This window comes from Nerophis ophidion, linkage group LG27 (genome assembly GCF_033978795.1).
Source record: "Nerophis ophidion isolate RoL-2023_Sa linkage group LG27, RoL_Noph_v1.0, whole genome shotgun sequence".
Lineage (NCBI taxonomy): Eukaryota > Metazoa > Chordata > Actinopteri > Syngnathiformes > Syngnathidae > Nerophis > Nerophis ophidion.
This window is the reverse complement of record NC_084637.1, coordinates 31,640,308-31,661,026: the sequence shown is the minus strand read 5'-3', so window position 1 is coordinate 31,661,026 and position 20,719 is coordinate 31,640,308. Positions and strand designations below refer to the sequence as shown.

Below are 20,719 nucleotides of genomic sequence, written 5' to 3'. Positions count from 1 at the left end.
CTGATACACATTTTTGTGTTTGTAAATCAATCAATCAATCAATCAATGTTTACTTATATAGCCCTAAATCACTAGTGTCTCAAAGGGCTGCACAAACCACTACGACATCCTCGGTAGGCCCACATAAGGGCAAGGAAAACTCACACCCAGTGGGACGTCGGTGACAATGATGACTATGAGAACCTTGGAGAGGAGGAAAGCAATGGATGTCGAGCGGGTCTAACATGATACTGTGAAAGTTCAATCCATAATGGATCCTACACAGTCGCGAGAGTCCAGTCCAAAGCGGATCCAACACAGCAGCGAGAGTCCCGTTCACAGCGGAGCCAGCAGGAAACCATCCCAAGCGGAGGCGGATCAGCAGCGCAGAGATGTCCCCAGCCGATACACAGGCGAGCAGTACATGGCCACCGGATCGGACCCCCTCCACAAGGGAGAGTGGGACATAGAAGAAAATCAATAACTTTTGAATTTGATGCCAGCAACACGTGACAAAGAAGTTAGGAAAGGTGGCAATAAAAACTGATAAAGTTGAGGAATGCTCATCAAACACTTATTTGGAACAGCCCACAGGTGTGCAGGCTAATTGGGAACAGGTGGGTGCCATGATTGGGTATAAAAACAGCTTCCATTAAATGCTAAGTAATTCACAAACAAGGATGGGGCGAGGGTCACCACTTTGTAAGCAAATTGTCGAACAGTTTTAGAACAACATTTCTCAAAGAGCTATTGCAAGGAATTTAGGGATTTTACCATCTACGGTCCGTAAAATTATCAAAAAGGTTCAGAGAAATCACTGCATGTAAGCGATGATATTACGGACCTTTGATCCCTCAAGCAGTACTGCATCAAAAACAAACAGTGTGTAAAGGATATCACCACATGGGCTCAGGAACACTTCATAAAACCACTGTCAGTAACTACAGTTGGTCGCTACTTCTGTAAGTGCAAGTTAAAACTCTACCATGCAAAGCGAAAGCCATTTATCAACAACACCCAGGAACGCCGCCGGCTTCGCTGGGCCCTCGCTCATTTAAGATGGACTGATGCAAAGTGGAAAAGTGTTCTGTGGTCTGACAAGTCCACATTTCAGATTATATTTGGAAACTGTGGACGTGGTGTCCTCCGGAACAAAGAGGAAAATAACCATCCGGATTGTTATAGGCGCAAAGTTCAAAAGCCAGCATCTGTGATGGTATGGGGGTGTATTAGTGCCCAAGGCATGGGTAACTTACACATCTGTGAAGGCACCATTAATGTTGAATGGTCAAAACAGGTTTTGGAGCAACATATGTTGTCATTCAAGCAACGTTATCATGGACGCCCCTGCTTATTTCAGCAAGACAATGCTAAGCCATGATTGTTATAGGCTCATGAATTGAGACCATAACGTGGACCCCGACTTAAACATGTTAAAAAACTTATTCGGGTGTTACCATTTAGTGGTCGATTGTACGGAATATGTACTGTACTGTGCAATCAAATAATAAAAGTATCAACCAATCAAAACAAAAAGCCACGTGTTACAACAGCATGGCTTTGGAATAAAATCCATCCATCCATCCATTTTCTACCGCTTATTCCCTTTCGGGGTCGCAGGGGGCGCTGGCGCCTATCTCAGCTACAATCGGGCGGAAGGCGGGGTACACCCTGGACAAGTCGCCACCTCATCGCAGGGCTTGGAATAAAATAGATCGGGTAATTTCCTGGCCAGCCTGCAGTCCGGACAGGTCTCCCGTCGAAAATGTGTGAAGCGTAAAATACGACAACAAGACCCGGGACTGTTGAACGACTGAAGCTCTACATAAAACAAGAATGGGAAATAATTCCACTTTCAAAGCTTCAACAATTAGTTTCCTCAGTTCCCAAACGTTTATTGAGTGTTGTTAAAAGAAAAGGTGATGTAACACAGTGGTGAACATGCCCTTTCCCAACTACTTTGGCACCTGTTGCAGCCATGAAATTCTAAGTTAATTATTATTTGCAAAAAAAGAAAAGTTTATGAGTTTGAACATCAAATATCTTGTCTTTGTAGTGCATTCAATTGAATATGGGTTGAAAAGGATTTGCAAATCATTGTATTCCGTTTGGCTTCACGGTGGCAGAGGGGTTAGTGCGTCTGCCTCACAATATGAAGGTCCTGCAGTCCTGGGTTCAAATCCAGGCTCGGGATCTTTCTGTGTGGAGTTTGCATGTTCTCCCCGTGAATGCGTGGGTTCCCTCCGGGTACTCCGGCTTCCTCCCACTTCCAAAGACATGCACCTGGGGATCGGTTGATTGGCAACACTAAATTGGCCCTAGTGTGTGAATGTGAGTGTGAATGTTGTCTGTCTATCTGTGTTGGCCCTGCGAAGAGGTGGCGACTTGTCCAGGGTGTACCCCGCCTTCCGCCCGATTGTAGCTGAGATAGGCGCCAGCGTCCCCCGCGACCCCGAAAGGGAATAAGCGGTAGAAAATGGATGGATGGATGGATGTATTCCGTTTATATTTACATCTAACACAATTCCCCAACTCATACGGAAACGGGGTTTGTATATGCAGCTGTACCTAATGTTCTGGACAGGAGTGTGGTTTTTCAAACAAATATTTACACACTTGATTAAAAACATAAATCCATCATATCCTTGACTTTTTCGTTTCTGCTTCAGTTACGTGAGGAGTTCGACCGCGGCTTTGATGTCCAATTAGACGAGGAGCACAGCGTTCACGACGTGGCCGCCTTGCTGAAAGAGTTCCTCAGGGACATGCCCGACCCGCTCCTCACCAAAGAGCTCTACACCGCCTTCATAAACACAACACGTAGGCTAGGAAGTGGATGTCATCCCAGGACACCTACGCTCGGCATCTGATTGGGTTGCTGTTGTTGCAGTGTTGGATCCAGAGGAGCAGCACAATGTCACCCAGCTTCTGGTCTACCTGCTCCCAGCATGCAACAGTGATACTCTCCATCGTCTCCTGGAGTTCCTGTCCACCGTGGCTGACCACGCCCACGACCGACTGGACAAGGATGGACAAGAGGTGAACTCTCACCTTGGGCTGACTTCGATTTTATACTCAAATCTGATTTGTTACATTTTGTCCATATGGGACAATTAGTCGGGGCTTCACGGTGGCAGAGGGGTTAGTGCGTCTGCCTCACAATACGAAGGTCTTGCAGTCCTGGGTTCAAATCCAGGCTCGGGATCTTTCTGTGTGGAGTTTGCATGTTCTCCCCGTGAATGCATGGGTTCCTCCCACTTCCAAAGACATGCACCTGGGAATAGGCCCCTCCCACCTCCAAAGACATGCACCTGGGGATAGGCCCCTCCCACCTCCAAGGACATGCACCTGGGGATAGGCCCCTCCCACCTCCAAAGACATGCACCTGGGGATAGGTTGATTGGCAACACTAAATGGTCCCTAGTGTGTGAATGTGAGTGTGAATGTTGTCTGTCTATCTGTGTTGGCCCTGCGATGAGGTGGCGACTTGTCCAGGGTGTACCCCGCCTTCCGCCCGATTGTAGCTGAGATAGGCGCCAGCGCCCCCCGCGACCCCAAAAGGGAATAAGCGGTAGAAAATGGATAGGACAATTAGTCAAATCTATGGCGTAATAAACACAAGGTTATATTATATACCAGACTTGGGCAATTATTTTGACTCGGAGGCCACATTTAGAGAAAAAAAATGTGTCTGGGGGGCTGGTAATTTATTTTTAGTAACACTAATACAAAACCTTACAATAATGTCTGGTTGAACGCTAATAGTGGCGGTCCACTCCCTGTATGATCAGTGTCAGAGCTTGGTCCGCATTGCCGGCAGTAAGTCGGACACGTTTCCAGTGAGGGTTGGACTCCGCCTTTGTCACCGATTCTGTTCATAACTTTTATGGCCAGAATTTCTAGGCGCAGTCAAGGCGTTGAGGGGTTCCAGTTTGGTGGCCGCGGGATTAGGTCTCTGCTTTTTGGAGATGATGTGGTCCTGATGGCTTCATCTGACCGGGATCTTCAGCTCTCGCTGGATCGGTTCGCAGCCGAGTGTGAAGCGACCGGAATGAGAATCAGCACCTCCAAGTCCGAGTCCATGGTTCTCGCCCGGAAAAGGGTGGAATGCCATGTTGGGGAGGAGACCCTGCACCAAGTGGAGGAGTTCAAGTACCTAAGAGTCTTATTCACGAGTGGGGGAAGAGTGGATTGTGAGATCGACAGGCGGATCGGTGCGGCGTCTTCAGTAATGCGGACGTTGTGCCGATCCGTTGTGGTGAAGAAGGAGCTGAGCCGGAAGGCAAAGCTCTCAATTTACCCGTCGATCTCCGTTCCCATCCTCACCTATGGTCATGAGCTTTGGGTCATGACCGAAAGGACAAAATCACGGGTACAAGCGGCCGAAATGAGTTTCCTCTGCCGGGTGGCGGGTCTCTCCCTTAGAGATAGGGTGAGAAGCTCTGCCATCCGGGAGGACCTCAAAGTAAAGCCGCTGCTCCTCCACATGGAGAGGAGCCAGATGAGGTGGTTCGGGCATCTGGTCAGGATGCCACCCGAACGCCTCCCGAGGGAGGTGTTTAGGGCACGTCCAACCGGTAGGAGGCCACGGGGAAGACCCAGGACGCGTTGGGAAGACTATGTCTCCCGGCTGGCCTGGGAACGCCTCGGGATCACCCGGGAAGAGCTAGACGAAGTGGCTAGGGAGAAGAAAGTCTGGGTTTCCCTGCTTAGGCTGTTGCCCCCGTGACCCGACCTCGGATAAGCGGAAGATGATGGATGGATGGATGGATGGATGAATGCTAAAAATGTTATGGAATTTCAAATTTTTCTATGAACGATAAAACACTGAATACTAACAAAATATGAACGTCACACCCCCCTTCGATCGACATAGTTTACAATCAAGTGAAACGCAACAAACAGTGAGATATGAACACGAAGGGTACCAAATAAACCTCACCTACAATCTGATATATCTGATATATCACTAAGCTTTAGAAATTTGTTGGGAAAATCTCCTTCTGCTGTCTGTGGAAACACTTCCCGCCCACACTGCTTGGTGCCTCGTCTGAGCTGCTGTCACGTAGATTATCAATCAAACAATGTTTATTTATATAGCCCTCAATCACAAATGTCTCAAAGCACTGTACAAACCACTACGACTACGACATCCTCGGAAGAACCCCCATACCATAGTAACTAATTATATGACCATAGTAACTAATTAGATTACAGTAGTAACTAGATTACCATAGTAACTGGTATATTATTCAAAAGCGCAGATTCCAACCATTGAATGACGTTGAAAAGTTACGGTCATTAGAAAACATGAGTGCACATCACAATGGCAGCTACACTTTACATCTTAAACATCTAAAACAATTATTTGGGAATGTCCGAAGGGCCAGATTGAAAAGCTTAACGGGCCGCATGTGGCCCCCGGGCCTTAATTTGCCCAGGTCTGACCTGTACGGAAAATCTTCCAAAGTTAATTAGAAATACTTTTCGAATACAGTCTTTCCTTAAAGTGAACAAAGCAATATCGTATTTGAGACTTTTTGTACTTCAAAAAAAGGCTGAAATACTTTAATAAACAAAAAGGTTTGATTTTTACTTTGTCTTATATAACAAAAATAAATAACACTGAGCAGAAAGGTTTTTTTAATAATCCGACACCTGTACCGGAAATTACTTTTTGTAGACGAGACCGTTGACTGGTTCGAAGGAAAACAAAGAGTGTGGTGTTGGATCTTGCGTTTGTATACAAAAACATACTTATCCATGATCATCTGGTCTTTCTGACGTTGGATACAACAACACAATGTTTTTATTTCTTCCCTCTAAGCCAGTTTGAGGTTTCGTCTCTAGAACCATAGGTTCCCTACCCCTGGTTTAAGCATTAGACACCTTTTTACCTGCACCCTGCCTCCCGCTGTTTCCCACATCTACTAAGCAATTAGCTACCGACTGCCACCTACTGATATGGAAGAGTATTACACGGTTACTCGGCATAGCTCGGTTGGTAGAGTGGCCGTGCTAGCAACTTGAGGGTTCCAGGTTCGATTCCCGCTTCCGCCATCGCAGTCACTGCCGTTGTGTCTTTGGGCAAGACGCTTTACCCACCTGCCCCCAGTGCCACCCACACTGGTTTAAATGTAACTTAGATATTGGGTGTCACTTTGTAAAGCGCTTTGAGTCACTAGAGAAAAGCGCTATATAAATACAATTATCTGAGAGGCATATGTAGTCATCAAAGGAGCCACATCTGGCTCGAGAGCCATAGGTTCCCTACCCCTGGTCTACATCTTAAACATCTAAAACAATTATTTGGGAATGTCAGGCAGGCCAGATTGAAAAGCTTAACGGGCCGCATGTGGCCCCCGGGCCTTAATTTGCCCAGGTCTGACCTGTACGGTAAATCGTCCAAAGTTAATTAGAAATACTTTTCGAATACAGTCTTTCCTTAAAGGGAACAAAGCAATATCGTATTTGAGACTTTTTGCACCTCAAAAAAAGGCTAAAATACTTTAATAAACAAAAAGGTTTGATTTTTACTTTGTCTTATATAACAAAAATAAATAACACTCAGCAGAAAAAAAAAATTTTAAATCCCAAACCTGTACCGGAAATTACTTTTTGTAGACGAGACCGTTGACTGGTTCGAAGGAAAACAAAGAGTGTTGTGTCGGATCTTGCGTTTGTATACAAAAACATACTTATCCATGATCATCTGGTCTTTCTGACGTTGGATACAACAACACAATGTTTTTATTTCTTCCCTCTAAGCCAGTTTGAGGTTTCGTCTTTAATTAATAACTTTCAGTTACCGTAATGTAATTACGTATGTTTTAGATCTTTTTTTTTCGGCTTAAAGATGGTCTTTATAACATAATTTATGCAAAATTTCTCTTAAAAGAACCACCTGTCAGATTGTGTTGGTGACGAGCCCCAAGATGCAGAGAAGGAGGCAAGCATTGCGTAAGAAAACATAATAATAATAATAATGGATTAGATTTATATCGCGCTTTTCTATTGTTAGATACTCATTCATTCACACCTGGTGGTGGTAAGCTACATATGTAGCCACAGCTGCCCTGGGGTAGACTGACGGAAACGTGGCAGCCAGTTTGCGCCTACGGCCCCTCCGACCACCACCAATCATTCACTCATCATTCATTCACCAGTGTGAGCGGCACCGGGGGCAAAGGGTGAAGTGTCCTGCTCAAGGACACAACGGCAGCGATTTTTGGATGTCAATAGGTGGGAAGCCAACCTGCAACCCTCAGGTTTCTGGCACGGCCGCTCTACCCACTACGCCATGGCGCTTAGTATCGTTGAAAACTTACGGTCATTAGAAAACATGAGTGCACTCTACATCAGGGGTCGGGAACCTTTTTGGCTGAGAGAGCCATGAAAACCAAATATTTCAAAATGTATTTCCGTGAGAGCCATATAACATTTTTCAACACTGAATACAACTAAATTTGTGCATTTTTAAGTATGACCAACATTTGTAGAGTATAGTAAGTCCCTTATTCTTTTTAACAACATTGTTATTATAAAAGTTAACTAATAATACATATAATACTTCTTACCATTAATGCCACATCTTGAACAGGTGCGGTAGAAAACGGATGGTTGGATTAAAATGCTTGAGAATGTTTTATAATTTGAACGTTATTTTTGAAACTTAGCGGAATTATTCATTACTTATCGTGTTAAGCAATGTCAGCTAAGATTTATCTGAGAGCCAGATGTAGTCATCTGGCTCTAGAGCCATAGGTTCCCTACCCCTGGTTTAAGCATTAGACAACTTTTTACCTGCACCCTGCCTCCCGCTGTTTCCCACATCTACAAAGCAATTAGCTACCGACTGCCACCTACTGATATGGAAGAGTATTACACGGTTACTCGGCCTAGCTCGGTTGGTAGAGTGGCCGTGCTAGCAACTTGAGGGTTCCAGGTTCGATTCCCGCTTCCACCATCGTAGTCACTGCCGTTGTGTCTTTGGGCAAGACGCTTTACCCACCTGCCCCCAGTGCCACCCACACTGGTTTAAATGTAACTTAGATATTGGGTGTCACTTTGTAAAGCGCTTTGAGTCACTACAGAAAAGCGCTATATAAATATAATTATCTGAGAGCCATATGTAGTCATCAAAAGAGCCACATCTGGCTCTGGAGCCATAGGTTCCCTACCCCTGCTCTACATCTTAAACATCTAAAACAATTATTTGGGAATGTCAGGCAGGCCAGGTTGAAAAGCTTAACGGGCCGCATGTGGCCCCCGGGCCTTAATTTGCCCAGGTCTGACCTGTACGGTAAATCGTCCAAAGTTAATTAGAAATAATTAAAAATACTTTTCGAATACAGTCTTTCCTTAAAATGAACAAAGCAATATCGTATCTGAGACTTTTTGCACCTAAAAAAGGCTAAAATACTTTAATAAACAAAAAGTTTTGTTTTTTACTTTGTCTTATATAACAAAAATAAATCACACTCAGCAGAAACGTTTTTTGAACAATCCGACATTTGTACCGGAAATTGCTTTTTGTAGACGAGACCCTTGACTGGTTCGAAGGAAAACAAAGAGTGTGGTGTCGTATCTTGCGTTTGTATACGAAAACATACTTATCCATGATCATCTGGTCTTTCTGACGTTGGATACAACAACACAATGTTTTTATTTCTTCCCTCTAAGCCAGTTTGAGGTTTCGTCTTTAATTAATAACTTTCGGTTACCGTAACATAATAATGTATGTTTTAAGTCTTTTTTTTCGGCTTAAAGATGGTCTTTAAAACATAATTTATGCAAAATTTCTCTTAAAAGAACTACCAGTCAGATTGTGTTGGTGACGAACCCCAAGATGCAGAGAAAGAGGCAAGCATTGCGTAAGAAAACATGATTTAATTAAACACTAAAACAAGAACAAACCAAAAGGGTACCAACAAAAGGCGCGCACAAGGCGGATAACAAACTTGGCTGAGAACAAAAACACTTACTGGCATGGGCAGAGTGAACAGAAGTAGACAAAGGTACAAGCGACAAGACAGGTAGTGGTGACATTGACACGACACGGCACGACAATAATCCAGCCCTGACTGGAGGACAAAGCAGTTAAAAATAGGAGCGGGCTGATTGACACCAGGTGTGGCCAGGTGCCAATCAGCTGCAGCTGAGGGGAAAAACAAGAAACAGACAAAATAATCACCATAAATGATTCCCGGGTGCGGCACCGCTGCTGCCCACTGCTCCCCTCACCTCCCAGGGGGTGATCAAGGGTGATAAGTCAAATGCAGAGAATAATTTCCCCACATCTAGTATGTGTGTGACAATATTTGGTACTTTAACTTTAAAATAAGAGCGCTGACAGGAAATAAAGACACATGCATAGGAAAAACTAAGACATAAACCAAACTGTCAGGGACAAGCCTGACACCACCATTAAAAGTTATGCAGACCTCAAGGAGGAAAAAAATCAAAGTACGACCCCTTTAAAATGACGTTCAAATAAACTAATCATTGTCTTGTTTTTCCAATTCCCATTCATGAAAAGGAAATTCAACGACCAAAACATACACTGAGTAAAATGGATACTTAAGTGATGGCTAGAGCTGAGAAGACATCAAACTTGACTAAATAGAGTAAGTAAAAGTAACCACCATTACAGGTTATGCAGACCTCAAGGAGGAAAAAAATCAAAATAAAACCGCTTTAAAATGACGTTCAAATAAACTAATCATTGTCTTGTTTTTCCAATTCCCATTCATGAAAAGGAAATTCAACGACCAAAACATACACTGAGTACAATGGATACTTTAGTGATGGCTAGTGAAGTGAAGTGAATTATATTTATATAGCGCTTTTCTCTAGTGACTCAAAGCGCTTTACATAGTGAAACCCAATATCTAAGTTACATTTAAACCAGTGTGGGTGGCACTGGGAGCAGGTGGGTAAAGTGTCTTGCCCAAGGACACAACGGCAGTTACTAGGATGGCGGAAGCGGGAATCGAACCTGCAACCCTCAAGTTGCTGGCACGGCCGCTCTACCAACCGAGCTATGCCGCCCCTAGCTATGGCTAGAGCTGAGAAGACATCAAACTTGACTAAATAGAGGAAGTAAAAGTAACAAAGTTAATGTGGTTTTAATGTCCGACATCGGACTCCGAGGTTGATAGCTTGATCGGACTCGTCCAAATCGGAATCGGCGAAACTGTGACTATTTGAAGACAGCCCTCCCAAGCTGTCGCCCCATCAGAGACAGGAATGTTTTGTGCCTTTTTGGAGGTACAAAGTGGCTTTCCATGTCTTATTTAGGTTGGAAAGGAAAAGGGGAACAATGAGTCTTGGAACATGGCATGGTTATTGTGCCATTGGACAATCAATCATCTGAACCAGCTGGTTCTGTCATAGCAAGCTACACAACTCAAGCCAGACGGCCCCAACCATGTTTTTCTTCCTCATTGCAGATCACAGGGAACAAGATGACCTCCTTGAACCTCGCCACCATCTTTGGTCCCAACCTCCTCCATAAACTCAAATCCTCCGACAAGGAGTTCAGCGTCCAAAGCTCTGCCAGAGCCGAGGAAAGCACGGCCGTCATCGCCGCGCTCCAGAGGATGATCGCCAGCTACCAGACACTCTTCATGGTCAGTCAGCTGATGGACTTTCACATTTTTGTGTAGACAGAAACAGACGTGTCTTGTCAGTGAGTCATCCGTGCCAGTTCTTTGACCAAAACATCGAGAAACCTTCACCCCCCCCCCCCCAGACAATTGAACGCCTTCTTTCCGAAATAAAAAACAGGCATGAAAGATTTCGTGCGGAGTCAGAAGAGGTCACAATTCTGCACGGATTAACTTCTTCTTCTTCGCTTGCTTTGTTCCCGTCTCTTCTCGGGATTCTCCAACGGTGCAGACAGGCAGCTCGGGTCATTTTAGGTCCAAAACTTTAAACTAATGTTTTGTAATCTGCCACTGCCACTCCCCTCAGGCTTACATTCCTACAGTAAGCCAATTAATCACACCAGACTTCTTCGTGTCTTGGTAAAAAAGTTAGGGTTTATTGTTTATTTGAAAAATGGGAGATGACATCTGTAAGTCTGAATTTATTACAGATCTGGCAACAAAGCAGGAAATGAAGACCAATATTGACCTGCCTTAATTGGCCCCTTGAGCAGGGTGAGTCGCTTTATTCAATTAATTAATCCACATTCCTTTTTGTTTAGGTTCCGGCTGACTTGCAAAATGAGGTGTTGATGAGTCTCCTGGAGACGGATCCCGACGTGGTGGACTACCTCCTGAGGCGAAAAGCATCCCAGTGAGTTATAGACAGAACGCAAGATTCTTTAATCCTCCCGTTTGAAGCTCTCTTTCTTAACCAAGTTTTGCTTTTCCTTGCAGGAGTCCTGATCTACACCAGTCCGAGGATCCCTTCACTCTGAGCGAGCAGCACTCCTCCAGCGATTCCAACAAAGTGTCTAGCGGGGAGGTGTCCCCCTATGACAACAACTCCCCCATCCTGAGCGAACGAAGAGGGGAGGCAGGAAAGCCGGGAGGCGCCCTGACGGGTTGGGGTAGGGAGTCTGGAGGCGACAGCTGGGCGGCACCAGGTGAGCGGAAAAGTGACACCAAAGTAGGGTGGTCAAAAGTATTGATACTTACAAACATGCGAAAAGTATATCGATAACAAGTACCGAGAATATACAACACTTTTTCCCCGTCGAGCCGCATCAATCCTCAGCGTCTTTAGAAAAATATTTTTACCGTATTTTTCGGACTATAAGGTACACTTTAAATCCTTTTGATTTTCTCAAAAATCGACAGTTTGGCTTATAACCCGTTGCGCGTAATGTACGGAATAATACTGGCTGTGCTTACCGACCTTGAAGCTGTTTTGTTTGGTACATGGTGTACTGATTGGGGAGGTTTAGCTCGGTTGGTAGCAACTTGAGGGTTGCAGGTTCGATTCCCGCTTCCGCCATCCTAGTCACTGCCGTTGTGTCCTTGGGCAAGACACTTGACCCACCTGCTCCCAGTGCCACCCACACTGGTTTGAATGTAACTTAGATATTGGGTTTCACTATGTAAAGCGCTTTGAGTCACTAGAGAAAAAGCGCTATATAAATATAATTCACTTCACTGATAAGTGTGACCAGTAGATGGCCGTCACTCATAAGAGATATGTGTAGACTGCAAGATGACGCCAGTAAACAACACTAAAATGTAAATGTTCCATGGAGAATATAGTGTAAACCAGGGGTGCCCACACTTTTTCTGCAGGCGAGCTACTTTTCAACTGACCAACTCGAGGGGATCTACCTCATTTATATATATCATTTATATTTATTTATTTATGAAAGAGACATTTTTGTAAACAAGTTAAATGTGTTTAATGATAATACAAGCATGTGTAACACATATAGATGTCTTTCTTTCACGAAGACAAGAATATAAGTTGGTGTATTACCTGATTCTGATGACTTGCATTGATTGGAATCCGACAGTAATGATGATAACGCCCACATTTTCAAATGGAGGAGAAAAAAAGTTGTCCTTTCTGTACAATACCACATGAAAGTGGTTGGTTTTTGGCATCTAATTCATCCCGCTTCCATACACTTTACAAGAAAAACATTGGCGGCAAATTCCGTAGCTTGCTTGATTGACATTCACGGCACCCGAGGGTCTTGTGAGATGACGCTGGCTGCTGCCAGTTCATTATTATGAAAAAATGACAGAGAGGAAGGCGAGAAACACTTTTTATTTCAACAGACTTTCGCGCCGTCCCTTCCGTCAAAACTCTAAAGGCCGACTGCACATTTCCTATCTTCACAATAAAAGCCCTGCTTCATGCTGCCTGCGCTAACAAAATAAGAGTCTCGGAAAGCTGGCGTGCACAAGTGATGTGCACGCCAGCTTTCTGAGGGATCGCTTGTGCACGCCAGCTTTCCGAGACTCTGTATTTAGTTAGCGCAGGTAGCATGAAGCAGGGCTTTTATTGTGAAGATAGGAAATGTGCAGTCGGCCTTTAGAGTTTTGACGGAAGGTACGGCGCCAGAGTCTGTTGAAATAAAAAGTGTTTCTCGACTTCCTCTCGGTCATATTTTCATAATAATGATCTTGCAGCAGCCAGCGTCATCTCACAAGACCCTCCGGTACCGTGAATGTCATTTAAGTGACGTCTTGGTGAAGATCACTAATTTTTAGGTCTATTTTTTTTAAAAGCCTGGCTCGAAATCGACTGACACACCCCCCGCGGTCGACTGGTAGCTCGCGATCGACGTAATGGGCACCCCTGGGGTAAACCATAGAGGGGGGGTGTGTGCCCACATATGCGGTCCAAGGTTTCTCATAGTCATCATTGTCACCGACGTCCCACTGGGTGTGAGTTTTCCTTGCCCTTATGTGGGCCCTACCGAGGATGTCGTAGTGGTTTGTGTTGTGGTTTGTGCAGCCCTTTGAGATACTAGTGATTTAGGGCTATATAAATAATCATTGATTGATAAATTGATATGTTATAGTTATTTGAATGACTCTTACCATAATATGTTAGGTTAACATAGCAGTTGCTTATTTATGCCTCATATAACCTACACTTATTCAGCCTGTTGTTCACTATTCTTTATTTATTTTAAATTGCCTTTCAAATGTCTATTCTTGGTGTTGGGTTTTATCGAATACATTTCCCCCAAAAAATGCGACTTCTACTCCAGTGCGACTTATATATGTTTTTTTTTTCTTTATTATGCATTTTCGGCAGGTGCGACTTATACTCCGGCGCGACTTATACTCCGAAATAAACGGTACTGGACACTTTGAAACAGTTTTAAATAGGGATGCACCGAAATGAAAATTTGTGGCCGAAGCCGAAGCCGAATAAAATTTAAACGCTTGGCCGAAGGCCGAATACCGAATAATGAATGCAGTTTTTCACAATTTTTTTTATATTGCATAAATAACCTAGAATAAATATTTAGACATGCTTTTCAAATAAAGTATTTTTTTATTGAATATTGACATTTTTTTTAATATTCCAGTAGCCTTTGCTTTTCAAAAAAAGCACAAAGTTTTTCATTTATATTAGGCCTTCAAACAAAACATGCATTCCAAAAAAAAAATAAAGTGCATTAAAGTGGATAAACCCACAACAAATGAATTATTGTCCTTTTGGCAAAAGTCTGCTTAGCCACAGTAGATATGCTAATAATGTCAACAGAAGGCTCAAGTAAATCTCAATTAAGTGTGTGCTTGTAACCTCATACACTTATACAGGTAGCCTACACAACAGGCTAATAATGTAAACAGAGGCCCCACTAAATCTCAATAAGTGTGTGCTTGTAACCTCATACACTTATACAGGTAGCCTACACAACAGGCTAATAATGTAAACAGAGGCCCCACTAAATCTCAATAAGTGTGTGCTTGTAACCTCATACACTTATACAGGTACACAACCTATCCCAACGTCACTGCGTCAAAAAATTGCGTCACACGCCACTATTCGGCCTTGTTCTTAACTCAATCCACCGAAGGCCGAAGTGGCTTTTTTTGCCATATTCGGCCGAATATATTCGGTTACCGATTAATCGGTGCATCCCTAGTTTTAAATAAAGTAGAGAATTTAAAAGTACTAGGGTTCAGTTTTTTTTAATCGTGGTATCAAATAAGTGTCAAACCCCGTTGAAAATGAACAGGTATCAGTATCGACTACTGCAATTCTGGTATCGTAACAAGCCTGCACCAAAGTATAACTTGCTTTCAATGCTGGGGTAGCCATGTCCATCATTGGACCTTGTCTCTTCTTTGCTTCCTTTAGACAGTATATCGGAGGAGCATGCTAACATTTGGGGAACATGGCACACGACTCTGAAACCAACACTCCAAGACCAAACAAACACAGGTGGGCAGGTTTAAACAAAAATGGCCTCAAAACCATGGTGCTTGTACATGCTGTGTGAGTGGGAAACGATCGTTGCAGACACACACCCACACACAGACAAACAAACCCAAACAGACGAAGCAACGTGTTTACCCATCATTGATGGGTAAAGAAGGAGCAGAAAGAAAAGAACATTTCCCCTCTGGGGAACAAAAAAAAAGGGCTAATTGAAATGAAAGGCAGAAACTGTTACATCATGCAAAAGAGACAAGCCAGACCAGACTTGTTAAAAAAACATTTGTTTTCTGTGAAGCTAGAAACAGTTTGAAGGACCCGTTGTGTCCAGATGACCGAAATTGACCGAACACATTCTCTTTATGTATTTATATGCTCCTGAAAATGAATCTGGCAGTCATTTCCCATAATATCAATTAGTTTTTGAGTACTCGTTAGATAACTAACTTTATTTGGAACGTCCCCTTTCCAAAGCCAGACTCGCTATGTCTCCCCGTCTAGGTGTGACATCATCTACAGCAGTGGTCCCCAACCACCGGGCCGTGGCTCGATTGGTACCGGGCCGCAGAAGAATTTTTTATTCCATCCATCCATCCATCATCTTCCGCTTATCCGAAATCGGGTCGCGGGCGCAACAGCCTAAGCAAGGAAACCCAGACTTCCCTCTCCCCAGCCACTTCGTCTAGCTCCTCCCGGGGGATCCCGAGGCGTTCCCAGGCCAGCCGGGAGACATAGTCTTCCCAACGTGTCCTGGGTCTTCCCCGTGGCCTCCTACCGGTTGGACGTGCCCTAAACACCTCCCTAGGGAGGCGTTCGGGTGGCATCCTGACCAGATGCCCGAACCACCTCATCTGGCTCCTCTCCATGTGAAGGAGCAGCGGCTTTACTTTGAGTTCCTCCCGGATGGCAGAGCTTCTCACCCTATCTCTAAAGGAGAGACCCGCCACCCGGCGGAGGAAACTCATTTCGGCCGCTTGTACCCGTGATCTTATCCTTTCGGTCATGACCCAAAGCTCATGACCATAGGTGAGGATGGGAACGTAGATCGACCGGTAAATTGAGAGCTTTGCCTTCCGGCTCAGCTCCTTCTTCAACCACAACGGATCGGTACAACGTCCGCATTACTGAAGACGCCGCACCGATCCGCGTGTCGATCTCACCATCCACTCGTCCCTCACTCGTGAACAAGACTCCTAGGTACTTGAACTCCTCCACTTGGGGCAGGGTCTCCTCCCCAACCCGGAGATGGCATTCCACCCTTTTCCGGGCGAGAACCATGGACTCGGACTTGGAGGGGCTGATTCTCATTCCGGTCGCTTCACACTCGGCTGCGAACCGATCCAGCGAGAGCTGAAGATCCCGGTCAGATGAAGCCATCAGGACCACATCATCTGCAAAAAGCAGAGACCTAATCCTGCGGTCACCAAACCAGAACCCCTCAACGCCTTGACTGCGCCTAGAAATTCTGTCCATAAAAGTTATGAACAGAATCGGTGACAAAGGACAGCCTTGGCGGAGTCCAACCCTCACTGGAAATGTGTTTTTTATTCATTTTTATTAAATAAAAAAAAATAATAATAATTTTTTTTTTAATTAAATTTATTAAAAAACACAATATACACTTACAATTAGTGCACTAACCACATAAACTTCCCTTTTTCATGACAAAAACGTCCCTTTTTCATGAAGAAGAAAAAAAAAGAATTCCATCCCACCCGGGCCGCGGGAAATAATTATTAGGCGTTGACCGGTCCGCGGATACAAAAATGTTGGGGACCACTGATCTACAGAACTGGATCTAATTTCCCTGCATGGACAGTGTAGATAAAAGGCATATAAAATATTATTTGGATCACTTAATTGCATGTTTTTGTCGTCCCAGCCCATGATTACATCAAAACTGATATACTTAATATTAAGAGCAAACAATAAATGTGAAGTATTTGCTATTTCCAGACTTTGTTTCCGTAAACACCACAGCCTGTTTCCTCGTGCTCTTTCAACATTTCCTCAAGTTTTTTTGAGCAAACCCTCACTTGAAGAGGACACAAATAGAATACCAGCTGCTTACTTCCTTGTTTTTTTTTCTTGTTTTTGAGCACCGGTTCTGCCCTGCTTTCTGTGTCTTTCTACAAGTTTTGACTCAGTCTCTCTCCCCTCAATGTTGCTCCTGATTTTTGGGATTGCAGTAAGCTTGAGTCTTTTGGGGGAAAAAAAACCTCCAAACTACTTGCATAAACCTTTTGCGCATGTCAACTTGACTGAGGAGGTCCATACTTTCCTCATATTGTCATCATTTGGAAATGTATTCAGGCTGACTACTGTATTTTTCGGATTATAAATCGCAGTATTTTTCATAGTTTGGCCGGGGGGTGCGACTTATACTTGGGAGCGACTTATGTGTGAAATTGAAGTAAAATATTAAATAATATTTTTTATTTAATTCGCGGAAGAGACGAAGAAAATGTCTGCAATCGTCACACACACGTCAACCAATAAGAATTCGGCAGGGGAGGGTCATGGCAGAAGTGCATTGTGGGTCATTGGATGCTAACTGCTATATGCTACTGCCGTAGCTATTAAAATTGATCATTTCATCATAGGCGGTAACTTATAAAAACTGAGAAGGGCTGAACAAAAATGGCACCGAAAAGGAAATCATGTACTGCAGATTACAAGCTGGACGTAGTGAAATATGCAGCAGAAAACGACAAGAGCGACATTGAGGAAGATTTCATGGGATTTATGGATTAGGAGTGAGAGATAGTTTGGTAAAGGTATAGCATGTTCTATATGTTATAGTTATTTAAATGACTCTTACCATAATATGTTAGGTTAACATACCAGGCACCTTCTCAGTTGGTTATTAAGGTCCCAAAAGCAACTTACATGGCACAGTTTTGTCACTGCCACAATCAGGAAGAAAACGCAAGCTATAACCTGCCACTGAGAAAAAAATTGGTCCGGATGATCAAGACTCAACCGAAAACCACCAAAAAGTACACTTATTCAGCCTGTTGTTCACTATTCTTTATTTATTTTAAATTGCCTTTCAAATGTCTATTCTTGGTGTTGGATTTTATCAAATAAATTTCCCCCAAAAATGCAGAAAAGGACAAGAGGAAGCGCCGCATACCTTTGGAGTTGGCAGAGTTGTTTAGAAGCGACATCGAGGAAGAAGATTTCATGGGATTTATGGATTAGGAGTGACAGATTGTTTGGTAAAGGTATAGCATGTTCTATATGTTATAGTTATTTAAATGACTCTTACCATAATATGTTAGGTTAACATACCAGGCACCTTCTCAGTTGGTTATTAAGGTCCCAAAAGCAACTTTGCGGACAATTGTTCGTAAGTATATATTACATGGCACAGTTTTGTCACTGCCACGATCAGGAAGAAAACGCAAGCTATCACCTGCCGCTGAGAAAAAAATTGGTCCGGATGATCAAGACTCAACCGAAAACCACCAAAACGTACACTTATTCAGCCTGTTGTTCACTATTCTTTATTTATTTTAAATTGCCTTTCAAATGTCTATTCTTGGTGTTGGGTTTTATCAAATACATTTCCCCCAAAAATGCGACATATTCCTTCTTTATTATGCATTTTCAGCCGGTGCGATTTATACTCCGGAGCGATTTATAATCCGAAAAATACGGTACTTCTTGAGGTCGTCTTGCTACAACCTGCAACAATGCATTTGGCAGACATTTTTGCGAATTCCTTATAGTTTTCTGGACAGAAATATAACATTATTCTAGATGAAGATGCTACCAAAACACAAACTACACAATGCGAAACTGCCTCCATTCTTCTGTAGGTGATGCTGATGCCGGCCCGCCCATGTTTTGGAGCTAAAAGTGCGAGTTCTAAAATGTACTGAAACGTGTTCGAAAACAAGTCTAAAATATCTATTTTGTGGAGAATATTCCCTGTAAACATCCATTTTAAGGTCAAGAACTATGAAATAAGTGCCAAAGTTGTTCCCGTTAGAGGGGCCTTTAAAGCTAAAAAAAACACTTAAGAGTGCAAATCTCTGCCAGGTCTTATCTCCCAAATCATAAAAAGATCCTGAATCCAGATGGTTATCCAGATCAGCCCCAAAACGTAACCACTTTTCCCACTTCTGACTTTTCCTGAATTGAAGACGAAATTCTACTCATAACTTTATAAGCTATCTTCAGTGTAATGAAAGAAATAGTCAAGCCTGGTTTCAGTCATCCACTGTCTTTGTCTCTGTGGGTGGAGGCTGGCTAGCACACACACACACACACACACACACACACACACACACACACACACACACACACACAAGTTGAAGAAACTCCGAACATACCGTATTTCCTTGAATTGCCGCCTGGGCGCTAATTAATTTAAAACCTCTTCTCACTTCCGCGCTTACCAAAAGGCATGCGGTAAAGGTAAGCATGCGCTAACTATTTTAAAACCTCTTTTCACTGCGGCACTTACCAAAGGCATGCAGTAAAAATCTGAGTGTGATGTAAAGATACCATCATTTAATAAAAAAAAAAAAAAAACCTTATTATGGTCTAACCTTTACTTATAAATGAAGTCCATGCCATCCCCTTCTGATCAAAAGCATCGATAACTTGTTTATAGAAGTCTTCCTTATCTTTCTTCAGTTTTAAAAGTCTCTCTGTCTCGATGGAGATCTTCCTTTATTACCTCCTGCTTCGATTAAAAGTCCAGTTCAGAAAACTGCTATCAGACCGCTGCTATCAGTTAGCTCGGCTCCTCAAGTGCGGGCGACGACAGAATTACCCTCGGACAACTCCCCCTCCCGTTCTGCTCCGTGGGTGATCTCTTTATCCCACCGCTGCCACCATGAAGTGTTATTGTATAAATAATACACTGGGTATTTATGACCGGAACATGCTTTTTTTCAGCCCGGTTGTTTACATAGTTAGCATAGGAGTGTTACATCGTAAAAGGTGTGTCGTGCACCCCCCGCATCATATCCGTCCCAGCACATATCACGTCACTCATTGTCACTTCTTCTGCAGCCGAGTAGTCGCTGAAGGATCACTAGCGCCCTCTACCACCAGGAGGCGGGAGTCATTTAATAACTCATATTTGAGACACGCAGCTATGGTATAGTAATAAAACATAGCTGCTTACTGGGTTTTTTTTAGCATATTAAATAGCTTGGACCTTAAATCCTACTGAATAGCTCTTAATCTTCTTCCCTTTATGCGATTTCTAATTATTGAAATCAGCCTCCTCCGTTTTGAAAATGATGACAGGTGAAGTGTCACTCGGCGGTTTAGCTCGGTTGGTAGAGTGGCCGTGCCAGCAACTTGAGGGTTGCAGGTTCGATCGCTGCTCACTCTTGCTGCTTGTTGTCACTTCTTCTGCAGCCGAGTAGTCGCTGAAGGATCACTAGCGCCCTCTACCACCAGGAGGCGGGAGTCATTTAATGACTCATATTTGACACACGCAGCTATGGTATAGTAATAAAACATACCTGCTTACTAGTTTTTTTTTTAGCATATTCAATAGCTTGGACCTTAAATCCTACTGAATAGCTCTTAATCTTCTTCCCTATATGCGATTTCTAATTATTGAACTCAGCCTCCTCCATTTTGAAAATGATGACAGGTGAAGTGTCACTCGTGACGTGACGAGTTTGACCCGGTGGTAACACTAAGCATGGGCTAATTATTTTGCGAAGCGAGTTTGACCCGGCAGTAATTCAAGGAAAGACGGTAAACGTAGGATTACATTGTAGAAATAATCTGGATCAGCCCATTATTTTGTAAATTTCTGTAAAGGTGATACAAACCTGACTATAACTTTTTGATCCGTGTATATTGAAGTCACACTAACTTTTAACTACAT

General features: G+C 43.4%; 1 protein-coding gene and 1 long non-coding RNA gene across 3 annotated transcripts in view; one reads left to right on the top strand and one right to left on the bottom strand.

The window, feature by feature from the left end:
* LOC133544230 (uncharacterized) overlaps window positions 1-20,719 on the bottom strand; it is a 119,979-nt gene that overhangs the window by 77,347 nt on the left and 21,913 nt on the right. The gene's annotated exons all lie outside the window — the stretch shown is intronic.
* The window catches only part of LOC133544229 (rho GTPase-activating protein 6-like), a 124,781-nt gene that overhangs the window by 100,827 nt on the left and 3,235 nt on the right, over window positions 1-20,719 (top strand). The window contains exons 8-13 of one of the 2 annotated variants that reach the window (XM_061889374.1): window positions 2,649-2,799; window positions 2,870-3,018; window positions 10,431-10,610; window positions 11,189-11,280; window positions 11,364-11,572; window positions 14,779-14,862. In XM_061889374.1, coding sequence (XP_061745358.1) covers window positions 2,649-2,799; window positions 2,870-3,018; window positions 10,431-10,610; window positions 11,189-11,280; window positions 11,364-11,572; window positions 14,779-14,862 — 865 coding nt within the window. The remainder of the gene's footprint in view (window positions 1-2,648; window positions 2,800-2,869; window positions 3,019-10,430; window positions 10,611-11,188; window positions 11,281-11,363; window positions 11,573-14,778; window positions 14,863-20,719) is intronic. The other variant, XM_061889375.1, reaches the window with a different exon arrangement.